Here is an 18,940-nt window from a genome sequence, read left to right as displayed (position 1 = left end):
CCAGATGGGAGCCCAGAGTAATAATATCATTCAAGAAGAGTGCACAGAATGAGGTCAGAAGACGGCTAAAGATGGACTACTAGTGCCAAAATATGTAGGAAGATAGCAGAGAATCAGGGGCCAAAAAAAAACATAAAAGCAGGAATAATAACAGTGACAGGATAGTAGCTATTTCATTGTAAGTGTTCAATAAATATCTAGTAGAAAGATAGATTTCCTTCTCTGGTAAAGGAAACAAAACAATATATAAATAACTATAGTGTTCTTAATCTTAATAATATTAAGTTAAAAATGTTAATATTTTTACACTATTCTACAGATTATACACTTAAAAATATGTGCAAGGCACCATTTAAGGCACTTGGAATATATTAGCAAGCAAAACAAAGATCCCTGATCTCATGGATATCAAGAAGCAGGCTAACATATCTTTCCCCATGTATTTCTTGTATCAGTCTTATGAGACTGATATTAATATTATCCCCATTTTACCAATGAGAAAGCAGTTTTTAACTTGTCCTAAATTTTCCTATTGGTAGACTGTATTTGAACCCAGATTTGGGGGCTTTAAGTCACATAAACAGAGTTTTAAAAAGCTGTCATTACAGAGAGATCTCAGTGTTTTGGGAAATATCAAGAAAAATTTTATGGAAAACAGGGGATGTCATTTATAACTTGAAGGAGATGTGAGATATCAATAGCCACAGAAATAAGAAGGCACTCCAGGGTAGTAGATCTGTATAAGGCAGAGAGAAGAAGGGATATTACAAATTACCTGTAGTAAATAATAAATTTGCATCAAAAGTGGGAGATGGTATCTGGGAAGATTGGTTGAGTCCAGATGTGCAGTTACTCAATTTGTATTAGTACTCAGTGGAACATGATTGTTTTTAAGCAGAGGGAAGTCTTGATAAGAACTGAGGTATAGGAACACAAGGAGTGATGATCAAACCATTCAGGAAGCTATTAACAACACTCATGTAGAAAGTACATTAAGGATTTCAACTAGGGTGGTTGCGCTTTGGTAAGGAAAGGATGGCTGTGTGAAAGTTATTTGGAAATTGGTTGGATATGGTGGAGTAATGAGATAATGAAGACAGGCAATCAGTGATGTTCCCGAGTTTTCTAGTCTGATATCATTGGTACAACCTACAGAAGAGAAATTCAGAAGCTGGCAGATTTTTATGGCAAGAAGATGAATTGAAATTGTGGTGTTACAGGAGATATTCAACAGGCAGGGTGGCACCAGCTATTAGAAATACAGTCAGAAACAAAGACATGGATTTAGGAGATATGAATTTATCCTACATAAAGATAATAGTTGAAAATGAGACAGTGTCTGAGGTAGTTTTATAGAAACGAGAGAGAGAGAGAGAGAGAGAGAGAGAGGGAGAGAGAGGGAAGGTGAGGGAAAGAGAGAGGGAGAAAGTTGCCCCAAACTTGGGGATGCCTATACACAGTAAAAAACAGGATTAAGAACAGAAACAAAACAGATACTAAATATGATGTGGAGTATCAGGGAGGAAAGACATTAAAAGAATGTGATACACAAAAGTAAATTCTCTCAAACTGATGAGCCTTATGTAGGTGAAATACTGATTGATCTAGGAATGAAGTATTTTTAAGATATCTGAGCATCACAGAAAACATCAGGATAGGGCCATAGGTAATGTCGTCAGACAGTGGGTAAATCAAATTAAAGCCAACATTTCTACTGTAGCTCTCTGCAAAGACACAATTTTGGGTGGTTAGAGATGATTATAAGCTTCAAATAGGATGAAGGTGATTTTTTTTTTTTTGTAAATTTTTCCATTTACATGTGAGTATAATTCAATTAAAGGACCTATATTCTATACAATGCTGACAATGAAAGCCTATTTCATGATTAACTGCTCAATTTAAATATGGTCAGGAGACCTCAATATTGTTAAAAATTAATTGAGCATAAAGCGAGGAAGAAGATGAAGCTAGGAGAACACCCATGCATTTTACTGTTGAAGAGTAAAAAGAACTTTAAATTATTTTTTCCATAGAATACAGTGTTTACTATTGTGGCTTTCTTAACTTACTATTTAACTCCCACTATCCATCCACTGCCTAACTTTTAAAGAAGCAATTTTTTTTGCATTTTTTTTTTTTTTTACCATATGCTTCACATCTTGAGTACTAACTTCTACCTCATTCCTTTAACGGAAATACTGTCCTTATATTCAACACTGCTCTCTTTATTGACAAATATAGCTTCTTCATCCTTATTACCCACAAATAAATCAATTGCATTTGATGTGGTTGGCAAATCCCTGTACTGGAAAATCTCCCCTCCATTGTTTTCCATGATTTACACTATTCAGTTTCTTTACCTCCCAGTCTGTAACTGCTCTCATTGATTTAGTCCTTCTAAATAAAGGAAAAATGTCTGTGTTATCCTATGTCTTTCATTGTATTAAGCTCCTCTTTGATGGAAAAAAAAAAAAAACTAACTTATTCCCTATTTTACCCTTCAATAACAGAGAAGTCATAAATAGGATAGATACATTATCTGAACACAACAAGCTAACTCTCAATTTCCTTTCTTATGCTAATGCTGATTTATAATTTCTATTAGAATTAATATTTTATAATAAAGTAGTGCAATTTTTTAGCCTAAAATAAGTATTCAGTCCTTTTAGTGTAAGCAAAGACATTTCTTAAACACATACAATACACACACACACACACACACACACCTGCACATCAACTTTTAGAATTTATCATCATTAAGGTAAATTGAATCACCAGGTTATATGCCTTTATTATGCAATTGAGAAAAGTCAGCTCATTTATTAAATGAGGCCTTAGGAGGTGGAAATTTCTCTAACAAGCTATTATATTTGTGGAAGAGTAGAATGTCTGGTGAGCTGCTTTTTTCTAAGATCCTTTTAAAGCTAATCATTCGAATCATCTGCTGGGCCTTGTACTTTTCCTATTATTGTCATTTACTAGTGATTCGCTATTTGAAAATTATGTATGATTAAAGGTTAATCAATAATTATTTTCTAAACTAAATAATGAAATACATTTTAAATTTCATTTTAAAAGAAAGTGATAATTATGAAAGTTAAATTTAAAAACAGGGTTGTGTTAAAATGTACATGAGGTTTTTTTGTTCTTTTTTTTTCCACTGTGCAAGGTTATACATTTTAGTAATGAGATAGGCCTATATAATCTATGAGTAAAGAAAAGCAATTCTGTTTTATAGACTTATAGGGAGATGATAATTTGTCTCTATGGCAGAGGCCACGGGGAAAAAAAATAACATCTGTTAAAGCAAAGATGAAGGATCTCATTTTGTGGCAGAAGAGTTTCAATGGACCTTAGGCAAGGACAAGTGTTTCTAGTTCAAAAAGACAATGTAAAATGTATGTATTGAAATATTTTATTTTTTCTTAGCTAGTAATGCTGAAATGTGTTTGACAATATCCAAGAAAATCTCATATTCAAAATGACACAGAGGTGCCTGCCAGAGTTGTAAAGGTAAACAAGATTATGTTGACAGTTAATTTTTGTTTTATATATAAATAGTCATTTAGCTTTATCCATATTTATGATGCCATCCAGATTATGTTAGGAAGAAAATGAACTAACTGTAATTAGATTAATAGGCACAGATTTTATATTACTAGTATTTCCAAAACATAAAAACTCAGATCATAAAATTTGGACCACAGGTAAACCTTGCTTCCATTAGTTTTGAGAGTAGAAAAACACTACTAGCTAGTCAACTGATAGTCAGCTAGTCAGCTTCCCAAGTTCCAGGACGGAGCTCTTACCCTGTACCAGTCCAATGCCTTTCTGACACACCCGGGCCTCTGCCCTGCACTGTTCCGAAAGGACCAGAGATCGGTGGCCCTGGTGGACGTGGTGAATGACGGCATCAAGGATCTACGCAGCAAATATGTCATCCTCATCTATACCAGCTACGAAGCATGCAAGGAGGAGTGTGTGAAGCCACCACCTGGGCACCTGAAGTCTTTTGGGACCCTACTGTCCCAGAACCAGCCCTCCTTCGTGGACTACAACCTGCTGGACTTGCTGCTGATTCACCAGGTTCTGGCGCCCGGCTGCCTGCACTCCTTACCCCTGCTCTTGGCCTAGGGGCGCACTTTCGCACCTGGCCCAAGCTTAAGGCCTTAATAGCCTCCCCCGAGCACCTGACCCTCTCCATCTGCAGCAAGGGGCACTTTCGCACCTGGCCCAAGCTTAAGGCCTTAATAGCCTCCCCCGAGCACCTGACCCTCTCCATCTGCAGCAAGGGGCAGCAGTGAGAGATTGTGGTACTCTCTGCAGGAGGCAGAAGGTGGGGATGTCTGCCTTCCTTTCCCCAGGACCAATAAAATTTCTAAGACAGAGAGAGGAAAAATAAAGTAGGGTATCTGGATAGCCTTAATTTCTAAGGTTAGGCCTTATGCTAAAGTGAGTAACTGCAACAGACTGAATGGAGCTTATTTTGGAAGATAAAGATATTACTGAGATCACCACAGTCTCCATGTATCTCCTGAATCGAGTGTGACCTCGTACTGATAGTGAAATTGCACGAATTCTATTTATTTTACCTCTTTTATAATTTGGTCTATTTTGAGTTTCACATGGACATTAATAAAAACCAATGAGAGGGGCGCCTGGGTGGCTCAGTTGTTAAGCGTCTGCCTTCGGCTCAGGTCATGATCCCAGGGTCCTGGGATCGAGCCCCGCATCGGGCTCCGTGCTCTGCGGGAGGCCTGCTTCTCCCTCTCCCACTCCCCCTGCTTGTGTTCCCTCTCTCGCTGTGTCTCTCTCTGTCAAATAAATAAATAAATAAAATCTTAAAAAAAAAAAACAATGAGAACTTCTCAACATAATACAAAATTATGCATCACTTGATTTATCTGAAAAAATAGCATTAGAGTGAAAGCAGTTGGTATGTGTGCTCTCTGTGTAGCATTGTATTGGCCTAATCAATCTGAATAGATAAGTGCCTGGGATAAAAGAGACCAGAGAGTAGTCATATGTGAATACCCTGAAGTATAAATGTGTATAAGTACATCAGATTGATCACATAGAATAAGTTCAAGTCTTTTAGCCGTGTGGCCACAAGTAAAATACAAGACCTTTATCATTTCAGTTTTCCTTTTTTTAAAAGATTTTATTTATTTGTCAGAGAGAGAGAGAGCATAAGCAGAGGGAAAAGCAGGCTTCCTGCTGAGCAAGGAGCCCGATGCGGGACTCCATCTCAGGACCTGAGCTGAAGGCAGACGCTTAACTGACTGAGCCAACCAGGCATCCTTCATTTCAATTTTCTGATCTCAAAATGAGTCTATGAGACCACTCAGCATAACTTCAGGATTGTTTGGGTGGTTTAATGGGATATCACATACAGAAAGTCTGCAAAAATTTTATTAAGAGATCTGGATCTAGAATCACATAGAACAAGACTTGAATTTCACTTTCTAATTTTATTGATTATGTCACATTGGAGAAGTGAGCTCCCTCCCTCAGACAGTTTCCTAATTTTCAATATATTTAAGTGTGGATAATGCATAAATTATGTTATTTTTTCTTTGTAATTGAATATAAAATTATATGCAAAAAGCTTACCTCAGTGTCTGGCACATAATAATCACTAAAATCTTAGCAATTATTGTTAGCATTTTATTATATACTATTAATGCTAATATCATTAAATATAAATACTATAGAAGTATTTAACAGTTAAAATAAACTAAATTATGCAAATTGATAAATACAGTTATTTTCATGATGGTGTTTTTTCATGTAAAAAGAGCCTTGCTTTTCTTAATCTCAGCGGGTAAATCAACTAAGATAAAAAATATTTAGATAGTATTTTAAGAAAAAACTGGAAAAAGTTTCTAAAATACAAAATAAGAAATTGAATAAAAACACTGGCATAAAATGTTCTCTAGAGGAAAATATATAATCCTATTTATCTATCAAGAATTTTTTTTAAATCAAGACAAGTAAAACATTGATAACTTTTTCAGTTCTTGTGGTCTTATAAAGGAATTAAAAAAATAATAATTGTGAAACAAGCCTTCTAGATCTGCTTGCATATTGGTGTATAGGAATTTAGAATTTTTTAAAATAAACATGCTAGTTCCATCTCAGCAATTATATTATTTGTTTTTTGTGAATTTAATTACTGTTTGTGAAATTCCATAAATTATAATTTAAATGTCTGTTATAGTTATGATTTCTTAGATGAATGATTTACTATGTTTATGAAAACAGAATTGATATTAATCACCTCATTTGATCTTCTTACTGACAATTTATAGACGTATTTTTAGTTGTTTTGTCATGACAGATGTAATCCTTTTAAAATACCATCTAATTTCTTGTGAACTACTATGGAAGACAATTCTCTAAATTCATCTACCTATCAAGAATTGGGAGGCAAATACTTTTTATTTAATTTTTTCAAGATTTTAAAAATATTAATTATATTAAATATTAAATTATGTTAAATATTTCTGGATCTTTTGACATGAATTATAGTAGTGGCATTCGGTAGACACACTAATGTTGACAACTAAAATAAAATAACATTTACATATACATTCCTAAAGAACCTAACAGCAAGTTTTGTTGCTTAGTTTGACAAATTCTATCACTATTTCCTGACTCTAAGTTTACAATCCAATGAGACTATAAAATGAATAGGAAATATTCATTGCAAAGGAATAGAGAGATGTTGCTAGAATTCTAGACTCACTTTTAAAAAGTAAAGTTAGCTTTCTTCTATCTATGATCAGGGACATATCTGAAATTACTTTTATAAAAAGGTGACTTTTTAATATTTCTTTGGAATACCTTAGTTTGCATCAGACGTCTATCACAATATGGAAGATATTACCAATAGTATGCACAATAATATGTAAAGAAATTACTAACTTTATTTTATTTTATTTTTTAATTTTATTATGTTATCTTAGTCATTAGTTTTTAATGTGGTGATCCACGATCCATTGTTTTTGTATAACACCCAGTGCTCCATGCAGTACGTGCCTTCCCTAATACCCATCACTGGGCTAACCCATCCCCCAACTCCCCTCCCCTCTAAAACCCTGTTTGTTTCTCAGAGTCCATAGTCTCTCATGGTTCATCCCTCCCTCCGATTTCCCCCCTTTCATTTTTCCCTTCCTTCTCCTAATGTCCTCCATGCTATTCCTTATGTTCCGCAAATAAGTGAAACCATATGATAATTGACTTTCTCTGCTTGACTTATTTCACTTAGCATAATCTCCTCCAGTCCCATCCATGTTGATGTAAAAGTTGGGTATTTATCCTTTCTCATGGCTGAGTAATATTCCATTATATACATGGAACCACATCTTTAACCATTCATCTGTTGAAGGGCATCTCGGCTCTTTCCACAGTTTGGCTATGTCGTAGCAGCAATGTCCACAATAGCCAAGAAATTACTAACTTTAAACTGGATATCAACACCTCTTTTGATATTAATATTAATTATATCCATTAATACCTCTACAGGTATTAATGTCCATTAATGTCCATTTATTAATAATATAACTACCCTGTGGGGCGCCTGAGTGGCTCAGTCGTTAAGCGTCTGCCTTCGGCTCAGGTCATGATCCCAGGGTCCTGGGATCAAGCCTCGCATCGGGCTCCCTGCTCAGTGGGAAGCCTGCTTCTCCCTCTCCCACTCCCCCTGCTTGTGTTCCCTCTCTTGCTGTCTCTCTCTCTGTCAAATAAATAAATAAAATATTTAAAAAAATAGTAATAATATAACTACCCTGTATATGGAGCTTTATAATTTATAAAATGTTTCTGCATAAATTGTATTACTCATTTTGATTTTCTGTTACACTTGTTAGAGAGGACTATGCATATACCTCTTAAAGAATCATTCTTCTCATAGGTCTCAGAAGGGGATTCTTTTTGAGGGTAGTGGCCATTGTGGTGCTGAGGATATTCATTCATTCACTTGCTCATTCTGCAAGTGTTCACTGAGTATTGGCTATGAACTTGCATGTTTGAGGTTGGGTATTAAACTAAAGTAAATAAATAGATAAATGAGACATAAAATCTATCTTCAATGAATTCAGTCTTGTAGAGTCAGTGGTATCCTCAAGTTCAGAATGGCTCTTGGGAGCCAAGGTGATTGTCATAAATAGTTGTAATGCAATGTTAACAAGAAACAAATACAATAAAGAACATGTGAGATTATATACAAATACATATTTTATATATATTATATATATTATACACACACACATATATACAGTGATATTTACAGAGAGAGACAGAGACAGAGAGGGTTGGGGGGGAGGTTAGTTGTTGAATGGTAGCCCCGCAGGCAGGTAGACTGTCACGTGTAACAAGAATGAAATGCTCTTAGGACAGTGCATCTAGTTCACTATAGCCTGAGTAATAGAGAAGAAGCTGGAAAAGCAGACCGAATCTGAATAATAAATGGCCTTGAGGCCATTTGTGGCAGTTTGCATTTTATTCTAGAATGGATTAGAAGACTTTAAATGTTTTAAGGACAGGCTGATCAGATTAGTATTCCTTGGGTAGGAGGAAAAGACGAAGATAAAGAATAGTAACCCTTTGTCTAAATACCTCCACATCCATTGAAACAGGCTTAATGGCTTAATGCCCCAGTAAACTCCATACTTGCCACTTAATTCCTGTCAAATGAACAGAATGTAACCCTAGCATAGAGAAGTCATCCTGGTCCCATCTTAGTTTAACCTTAGACGGTAACCCCATAAATATACTTGAGTATCTAATCTAACTTATAGACTAGGTTAAATGGCCAATGTCTGAGGGCATCTTAAACAAAGCTATGAAAAATGACAAGGGTATTTTAATATGAACCTCCAACACAGACTTATGCAGCATCATTTACAGTTTGAACAAGTCTCCATTGCAATAAAGAGGACTTTTATTAAAAAGATCCTGTTTCAGATACATAAGTAGACTTATTAGGATTTATAATGAGAAACCCCATGAATTTGCCTAAAGTACTAAATTTGACTCAAAACAAAAAACAAAAAATAAAAATGCTTTCTTTATTTATTTTAATAAAAACATTGCAGAAAACTCACATAGAATTTGGGGCCATGAATTCACAGGTGCTGAGGCCCTTCTGATCTATACATAGCTGACTAGTTGGTCTTGATTAGGGGTTATCCTCTTAGTTCCTCTCCTTTTCATTCTTTGTAGTGAGAAAAACATCAGTTAAACCTAATCATCATGTGATCCTTCCACTAGGTGTCACAAAATTATGGCAAGAATAAAGTGGTTCTACTTCTTTTAAGCTAATAGTTGTTGTATTTTATTGAAAAAATCAAGATTCTTGAGGATATGGAGTTAAAATTCAGGTTGAAAGGATCAGGAAAATATTTCTGGAAATTGTATAGCTCCCTGAGTGGTTTTAAGGTCCTTTACTTAAGTTTGTAAGTCAAGATGTGAGAGTCTAAACTGTAAGTTTTATTTTTTTTTAAGATTTTATTTATTTGAGAGAGAGAGGGAGAGATAGCACAAGCAGGAGGGAGTGGCAGGCAGAGGGAGAAGGAGAAGTAGGATCCCCCACAGAGCAGGAAGCCCAACGTGGGGCTTTATCCCAGGATCCCGGGATCATGACCTGAGCTGAAGGCAGTCTTCCAACCAACTGAGCTACCCAGAGGCCCCTCTAAATCTTACTTTAACTAGCATAGTATCTTATAGCACTTAGTATCTTTTGTATGGCAAACTATTTCCCTAGAAGGAGATTAAAATCTAGAGAATACCTATAGCTTACTTGGAAAGGAGAAATTCATTTCACTAATTAGACTCTATTCTGTATTTTCAGAATCTTCTACACAGACTCTGTTCTATCTACCACCAAATACCACTATAATATCTTATATTTAAATGCCTTGGATTCTGATACCTGTCTCTATCATTACTAAAATTGGTTTTTAAAGGTCTCAAAGTCCAAACATTTTTTTTTTTGAGTGTTACTTATAGCATTTGACAAGAGTGACAGTTGACACCTTAAAACTGAATGTCATTAAAAAAGTAAAACTGAATGTCATTTGTACTTCACTCTATTTTCTTGGTTTTCTTCTGCATCTCTTAGCTTATTCCATTCTTGTCTCCTTCACTAACTCCTTTCTTTCTACCCTTCACTATCTTTCTACCAGAGAAATGTGTATATTCCAGAAGGTTAGGTCCTTAACTCTCTTTTCTTTCTAGTACAGTTTCTCTTGATGAAACATCATATTGATTTCATTGAGTCTGTCCTTGTGTTTTGTGGCCAGTTCTCACCTTTCACCTTTCCTAAGCACCAACCAATATTTTAAAATATTGTGTATTTTCTCCTGAAAGTCAAAATAAAATTACCTCCGCTTCTCCTTGTTACTTTATTATGTTACAGTATTATGGATTGTTCAATTGAATTGATCAAAGCTTAGAATCTTGATATCATTCTAATGTTTCCATATTTTTTACATTTCTACCCCCCATTCATTCAATCATTTGCAAATTCTCATTTATTTTAACCTCTTCCACAGACATCGATTATATTCAGTGCATCAGGAATTCAAGTCCTTTTTACCTAGATTACTGAAATGACCTCCTAACTTGACTTTCACCATAGAGTTTTCTTGGATACATTTTCATAGAGCAGCCCTCTGATTTTCTCTGCCCACTCTCGAAGTGAATAGAGTGAATTACAAATTTCTTTGCAAATATGGTAAACCATCAGAGACTTATGCAGGGATGACATGGTGAGAATTATATTTTACATAGATAATTTCAGGAAAAACAATACAGAGAGATTTTATTGGGATTAGGGTAAGATGAAGAGAGATGTTAAGGAGAAGAAAATGTATGTAGGCAGGCATTTTTTCTGGTAGATCAGGAGGGAGATAATGAGTGTATGAACTCAGGAAATACATATGGAATGGAGAGATTTGTACTGATTTTGCTAGTGTTAAGGTCTATGAGAATATGCATTGTTCATTATAGGCTCCCTATACATATAGAACGATGCCCAAGAGAGAGAAGATACATGCATATAAATGTTCTATGAATAAAATAACTACATATGCTAAACAACCAAAAATGCCATGCATGATTAAGTATGGTATAGGACAGAAAAGGGCAGATTGTAAGCATAAAGTTTGAAGTTATATTTGAGTTGGAGGTGCTGTTTTATTATTTACTAGCCATGTGACTTTGGGAAAATAACTTGACATTCCTGAGCTTAACTACGTTTTTCTTTTTCATTTATAAATTAAATCAATAATGCAACTCCCTTAATAAGGTTGATGTGAAGACTAAAGAGGGTAATTATGCACTAAATATACCTAACAGTTTTTGGCTTTTAAGTGCTCAGTAACTATTGCTGCTTATTCTTGCTATTGTTAAATTTATGTGTATACACATCTATACATCTATATCTATTTGTCCACCCATCCATCCATCCATATGAAGAGTAGCAGTGTTTAGCACTCGATATGGAAATGCAATCAAAGAAGAAGGCCTCCAGACTAGGTAATACATGTTCTGTGTTAACTTGTCCCTGAAAGAGTTTTTGTGGAATAAAATAATTTTAGAAATTAAACATATTCAATATCTGCCCCTTTGTTTATACTTTTTTTTGTTTTATATTAGTATCTTTATAAATTATCCTGAGATGGAGCTGCTGTTTAATCAAATGAGATTTAAAACCTTTTTATACTGTTATGCCTTGGAACGTTTTGTGTGGGTAAAGAATCTCTAAAGACACTCTGCTAGGGATTAGAGAATAATGGTATAGGTAAACAGGCTTGAACAGCAAGGGCCAGAGGATTTGTACATTCCTGATCTGGGCCTTTGTGGGTCGTTTTACATAATATGAACACCTGCCTTTCTGCATTTTTAAAAACAAGAAGAAGAACAGTGAGATCAAAGTTCAAGCCAGGCAAATGGTCCATTTTGCTGGAGGGTGTCTGTCACATATGGACAGAGTTATTCATGATTTCCATTAATAATGAAAATATGAGTTTGGATAAATTTTAATAAATTACAAAAGTGTTATGTCATAGAATTAAAGGTTTGAGGACAATCTGCCCCAGATTTCAAGTTTGATTAGTTCATTATAACTTCCCTTTAAAGCATAAACTTATGTATATTTAATTAAAATTTTTTTCTGTGATCTCAAAGAATCCATACTGTAGTCTGTAAAGGAGTCATATGCTCACAATTATTATATCTATTATGATCAGAAGACTTGCCCTTTTAAGATAAGATTTAAACCATATTCTTTGAGTAATGATTTTATAAAAGAAAAACATAGTTGTTTTATTTATAGAAAACAAAATTACAAAGTAATATCAACTTATTTTGTAATAAAATTAGATAATTTTACAACTAATAAAATTATCCATGACAATGTGATTCATTCAGGTTGATATTCAAATGATTTAATGAAGTTATTATGGACAAAATCTCATGGACTAATCAAATAAAGCTTTGGATATAATGTGGAGTTAGCAATTATTCAAATAATTTCATTAGGTATCAAATGCTAGTTAAATGTGGTTTTAAAGTCAAAGGTCAATTTTACTTTAAGTGAAGAAGTTTTGGAAAAGCTAGAGAAGTAATTTTTGAGTTTTATATAAAAATGAAAGGTTAAATTAAAGGGCTTAAATACAAAGTCTATGAAAATCATATAATCTCTCAAAGAGTTAAGGAGGTTATTTTAATCAACTGCTTCAAGGAAAACTAATGGAGCATTCTGCATCTAAATCATCTAAATGCCCTGAAAAGCAGTATGTTCAAATTTAGGTATGAACTATCAATTTACCAGGGATGACATATGAAGATATTTTAAAGCAAGAGACAGCATGAGGAGATTTTATTCTTGATGCATTTTATGTTTGACTTACTATTTATTCTTGATTCATTTTGTGTTTGACTTACTAGTATGAATTATTTCAAAGAATCCAAATTTTGGAGAGATTGCTATGAGCTTTGGATATCTGAAGGGTGTTTGAAAAGTGTAGTGTCACATTATCAATTCCAAATTCTCATCAGCATGATAATAAGCTAATAGAGTGACAAAGTTTTATATGGTGTATTCTTGCTTGTCACTGAAGAGAAATTACTACACTAGGTGAGGAAATTATCCTCATGATGAACATAAGCTACAGGAATAAAGTATACTCTGTCAAAAATAATCACTATCAATGTTCTTGATAACCAGTAACAATCAGTACTAACAATAGTTATCCACCTTTGTGTTTATTTCTTTCTTTCTGAAGTTAAAAAATAATTCACAGACATGACTTCTCTACATCACTAATTTTTACTATACCCTTATGAGGTATATATTTATTAATGTTAAAGTATATTATTAACATTAACTATGCTGAACCACATTTATAAATATTCATTTAGGGAGAACTTAAAATAAAAGATCCTTACGGTAGACATTTAGACATATAAAGGATAGGTTAAAAGGGGAAAATGAGCAAGACTGAAGCAGCTTCTCATATCCATTAGTTGCTCAAATCAAAATTTAAAAAAAATTAAAAATGAATGAAGTGAATAGTTTCATGATTAAAATCCAGTTACATTTAAAGAATTGGTTTGGTTTTATGTCAAGCTAATTAAACTTGCTATTGAACTGATGTAGGAATATTGTTAAGATCTCTATATAACCCTCAAATGAGAAATTTCAATGAGAATTAAAAGTCAAGAAAAGAGTTTCTTCTTTTAAGGAACTCAGGGGAAATTAGAGTCCTTTAAATGTCTGTATTTTTCCTTTTGCTCTGACTGCTGGGAGTCCCAAGGAAATATTTATGTCTTGGCCACAATAATTATGAGACATTATGGCCTACACTATCTTGACCTCTTATTATGAAATGTCTTTTTATCTGGTGCTGTATTTATTTATTTACATATTTACCTTTTAAGCATAATTTTATATAGCAAGTCAAATAAATACCCTTTGGAATGAGATTGAGATAAAATATATTAGTAAAATAAAATAATTATTATATAAATATACATTTGCTATTTCATATTTTTTAATATATTGGGTGACAAGTGAAGAGGAACAAAACTTTAAAAGAAACCAAATTTATTTTACATTTAATTTTTCCACACATTGCTATATCACCAGGTAAAGATGCCAATACCCACTTCTTTATCACCATTCCTTTCAAAAACCAGGATCTATGATGACATTGTCAGCTACTGATAATAGTCACAGTTATCTTGTCCTGTCTCAAGTTCATTTATAAAATTTAGCTCTCCAGGTTCTAACCATAGATTATCCAATAAATTATGAGGAATGAAGTTTATTAAAAGAGGAAATATGAAAATAAGAAAAAACAATTACATACAAAAGCTAGTATATATATCCCAAAATTATTAGTATATATCCCAAAATTTCAGATCTAAAAAGAGACCTGGTAATTCTTAAACTTCCATAAGAAAAATTGGCAAGTGGCTCATTAACTAAATTTGAACAATAAGAAATGCAGAATGATTACATACTTATTTTTGTTGCTAATATTTATTTTTGTTATATCATATAGATGTTAATAAAGTGATTATAAAATGGAGGTTGATGAAGCAAATATATAAAAACTTTTGAGAAATTACAATATAATTAGAGTTTGAGAGAGAAGTTGAAAATCAAAGAGTATATCAAAGTGAATACAGTACATATTTATATTAGAATAGAGAAAGATTGAGTACTATTAGAGTTAAATAAGAGTTATCATCTACAAAATGGATTTACATTTTATTTATTTATTTTTAAAGATATATTTATTTATTTAAGAATGAGAGAGGGAGAGTGCAAGCAGGGCGAGGGTCAGAAGTAGAGGGAGACAAGCAGACTCCCCACTGAGCTGGGAGCCGATGCAGGGTTAGATCTCAGGATCCTGAGATCATGACCTGAGCTGAAATCAAGAGTCAGACGCTTAACCAATTGAGCCACCCAGGCTCTCCTGGATTTGTGTGTTTTTGTTTGTTTGTTTAAATTTATATTTGAGAGAGAGAGAGAGAGCAAGAGAGGGGGAAGGAGCAGAGGGAGAGGGAGAAGCAGACTTCCCGCTGAGCAGGCAGCCTGACATGGAGTTCCATCCCAGGACAGAGATCACGACCCAAGCCAAAGGTGGACGCTTAACTGACTGAGCCACCCAGGAGCCCCTGGATTTATGTTTTATAACATAACAACTCATATGTTGGTTATGAGGATGAAATGAGTTAATGTATTTTAAAACACTTGGAGCACTGCCACATAAAATTGTTCAATGGATATAAGCTACTTGAGGCCCTAAAAAAAGGATGTTCTTTTTAAAGTCTATTTTACTAAAATGGTTTAGTAATACTGTCTTCCTACCCATTATCATAACTTATTTGGAACAGTCTTTTTTGTTTTTTGTTTTTTTTGGAACAGTCTTATATGCACCTCTAGAGTCTAGATTTTAGCCTCCCGTAAAATTGTGCATTGTGGTCAATGAAAAGTAGCTGAACTTGATTGACTTGGGATGTGGGTAGGGGATCAAAATATTATTAATGGAAAGTTAGAATATTTTAAAATATATTTCTGGTTGGGACGCTTGGGTAGCTTCATCAGTTGAGCGTCCATCTCTTGATTTTGGCTTAGGTCATGATCTCAAGATCCTAGGATCAAGCCCTGCCATCAGGCTCCATGTTCAGCAGGGAGTCTGCCTGAGGATTCTCTCTCTCTCTCTCCCTCTGCCCCTCGCCCTGCTCATGCTCTCTCTCTAATGTAAATAAATAAATCTTTAAAAATATATTTATAAAGTTCTGGTTAATGAGAGGACAAAGAAGCTAACATCAAGTGAGTCCCAATAGCCAAATTGTGACAGTTTGCATATATATAACTAAGTTGAATCTGCAAAATCTCATATGATTCTAATACTCAGAATCAGAAAGTTTAATATGATGCATATGTGTATAATATACATATGTAATTTCCAAGCAAAAAGTAAAGTGACTCTAATAGGATATGTTTAAATTTTATTTTCTTTATTGGTAATAGGATTGTTACTATATGGATATCTTGAGTCTTCAATTAAATATGTATATATTTATAAAATATAGATTAGTACTTTTTTCCGTGAATATAATTAGGGGAGACTCCCCTGGCATTTATTTAACACTGTCCAATAAGTCTTAGAATCACATCATTTTAAGCAAATATGTCATATTCCAAAAGGTAAAGCCTATGTGAAAGCTATAGATTTAAAGTGTTATTGATATAACAAAAATAATGTTCAAATTATAAAAGAGGACACATCTGTTAAACAGGTCTCACATTTGAAAGGAGCAACCAAAATTAGATTGACTTATAACTCAGAAATGAACTCCAGATTAGGTAATATGAGGCTCCTTAGAAAGGATCATTTTAGAAGATCACAATAGAACTACACAGTGTAAAAGACATATCTGATGAATTTGTGGGTTATATATGATGAAACTGATGTATAAAGGTAAAAATATTTATATAACAAAAACTGAGTAAAGCATAAAAGTATACCTCAAGAATAAGTACAAGACAGTTTACTTATAAGTATGAATAAAAATTTTGTAATCAATTTGATAATTTGTAACTTTTGCCTAATTTTATGACATTTAAAATGTTTAACAGACTTATGTATTAGATTTGAATATTTAATTTGATTACATAGGTTTTGATAATTATTTAAATTTATTAAATGTATTAGTTTTATTTTTTCCCATGGCTGAAAAAAATAGTTTTAAAATACTAGTTGTATATTTAAATTTTTATATAAATAGTGGCTGATAGGTATAAAAGATTAATGATTTCAGCTTTAAAACGTATAAAGAGTGATGAACATTCCTCTACCTGCAAAAACCCTTTAAACATTAAACATTCTATAAACAATAAGTAGTGAGTACATTATCTATCTAGCTATGAAGCTAGACATAGAAAATCATAATGTAAAGGAAAGTTGCCACCAAGTTTTTAATCTTATCTTACCTTTGTATCCTTTCACTTCCTTTTAGAGGCTCCTTTTTTTCTTTCCAAGTTCCTAGCTCAATTTTCCTCCAATCACAAAAGTACCTTGACTCCTAGAATCCCATAATACCCATGCTCATATCCAAGTACACTAGAAAGCAAGTTGGTGGAGTCTTCATTCTCCTCTCTACCACCTATATTTATTTGCATCCCCCACCCCCCCCACCAAAGATCTTCTGGAAAAAAGACAGAGCTAAACCTAAAGGACTTAATTTTCTAATTTTATCAAATGGACATAATGGCATCTAGGTGATGGAGTAATTTTGAGGCAGAAGTGGCCTTCCCTATGTAAGTGACTGCTTCAACCTGGCACATTATGCGCTCTTATGTATATATATGGCCTTCAGAACACAGTTGAGTCAGGTGGGGTGGGGATGGGGAAAGGCAGGGTCATAAGATGCCACCAATGAATGCATATATATATTAACTCTTATGTTAAGTTAAAAATAAAGCAAATATTGCTCTAGTCTAAGTTCAGGACACTTGATATGGAATAAGTAAGATAGGGCTTTCCTTGCCTAGTCATTGATCTGTAACTGCTGGGGTGCCAATGTGCTCACTGCAGGTGGGGGTGAGTATCTGATCATTGTGAATGGTCTTTGCAGAAATTCTAGGATGGCACAGTCACACAGTCACATTGGATCTTCCAGTAAGTAGATTTCTGCTCTGAAGCATACAGAAAACTTTGCATATTTTGTCTCCACTGGTGATCTGGAGGAGAACAATTGATATATAAGCTATTATGAATTGGTGTACTTGTGTCAGATAGTATAGACCGAAGAGAAAGGTATAAGCCACTTTGTATTCATACATCATATTCTCTGGATTTGCTGTCTCTGTCCTTTTTTTTTTTTTTAATTTTATTCATCCATTCATAAGAGACAGAGAGAGAGAGGCAGAGGGAAAAGCAGGCTCCCTGCTGAGCAGGGAGCCCGATGCGGGACTCGATCCCAAGATCCTAGGATCATGACCCGAGCCGAAGGCAGACGCTTAACCATCTGAGCCACCCAGGTGCCCCATGGATTTGTTGTCTCTGTCTTGAAAAGACTACTCTACAGAGGAGCCATTAGGAGGGCTGTTTGTTTATTAGGTTACTCTTTCAATGTGCATGATGAAAAGTATTAGGTTCTGTGTTACACCACATAATATTTTCTAAAATAAAAGGAGTATATTCAGGTTACTATCTTGGTATGTTTGGTGTATGTAGAGTCCTGCCTGAACTCCTTAGCCAAATTTATTTTAAAAGATAATATTTAGGGGTGCCTGGGTGGCTCAGTCGTTAAGCGTCTGCCTTCGGCTCAGGTCATGATCCCAGGGTCCTGGGATCAAGCCCCGCATCGGGCTCCCTGCTTGGCGGGAAGCCTGCTTCTCCCTCTCCCACTCCCCCTGCTTGTGTTCCCTCTCTCGCTGTGTCTCTCTCTGTCAAATAAATAAATAAAATCTTAAAAAAAAAAAAGATAATATTTAGATTTTTCTGGGACCTAGCTCTGAATCCATTATCATTCCTTTATTCTTTCCTTTTTCCTTCACACTCCTATAATAGGATGTCTGGATTCTGGGCTAATTAGAAATAATACATGATGAAGATTATATAGAGAAAAATCAATTATTTCATTCTTCAGGATGTAATTTTAAATTAAAAATCATTTTGTGATAAATTATATACCCAATATAAGTAACATTTAAATTGTTAACACAAAGATTCCTACCCTCCTATTTTTTAGATATTGTAATCCTCAAGAATTTATATTCAAGTAGGATTCTTTACTGAGGAATGATACTGTTTGTTTTTTGTTTTTTTTTTTTTTTACTCAGTAGCCTATCCTCAATTTGGTGTAAGTCTTCATCATAAGTTAAATAATTTCACAAGTTTTAAGAACTCAATAC

At 34.1% G+C, this 18,940-nt stretch overlaps 2 protein-coding genes across 2 annotated transcripts in view; one reads left to right on the top strand and one right to left on the bottom strand.

The window, feature by feature from the left end:
- The window catches only part of CNTN5 (contactin 5), a 570,282-nt gene that overhangs the window by 512,799 nt on the left and 38,543 nt on the right, over window positions 1-18,940 (bottom strand). The gene's annotated exons all lie outside the window — the stretch shown is intronic.
- Window positions 1,279-4,134, top strand: LOC110571000 (glutathione S-transferase P-like). Its single transcript, XM_044919529.1, has 2 exons — window positions 1,279-1,344; window positions 3,769-4,134. The coding sequence occupies exons 1-2, from the start codon at window positions 1,279-1,281 to the stop codon at window positions 4,132-4,134; spliced, it is 432 nt and encodes a 143-aa protein (XP_044775464.1).

This window comes from Neomonachus schauinslandi, chromosome 11, assembly GCF_002201575.2.
Source record: "Neomonachus schauinslandi chromosome 11, ASM220157v2, whole genome shotgun sequence".
Taxonomy (NCBI): Eukaryota; Metazoa; Chordata; class Mammalia; order Carnivora; family Phocidae; genus Neomonachus; species Neomonachus schauinslandi.
The sequence above is the reverse complement of the archived record's forward strand: the minus strand, read 5'-3'. Positions and strand labels throughout refer to the sequence as shown.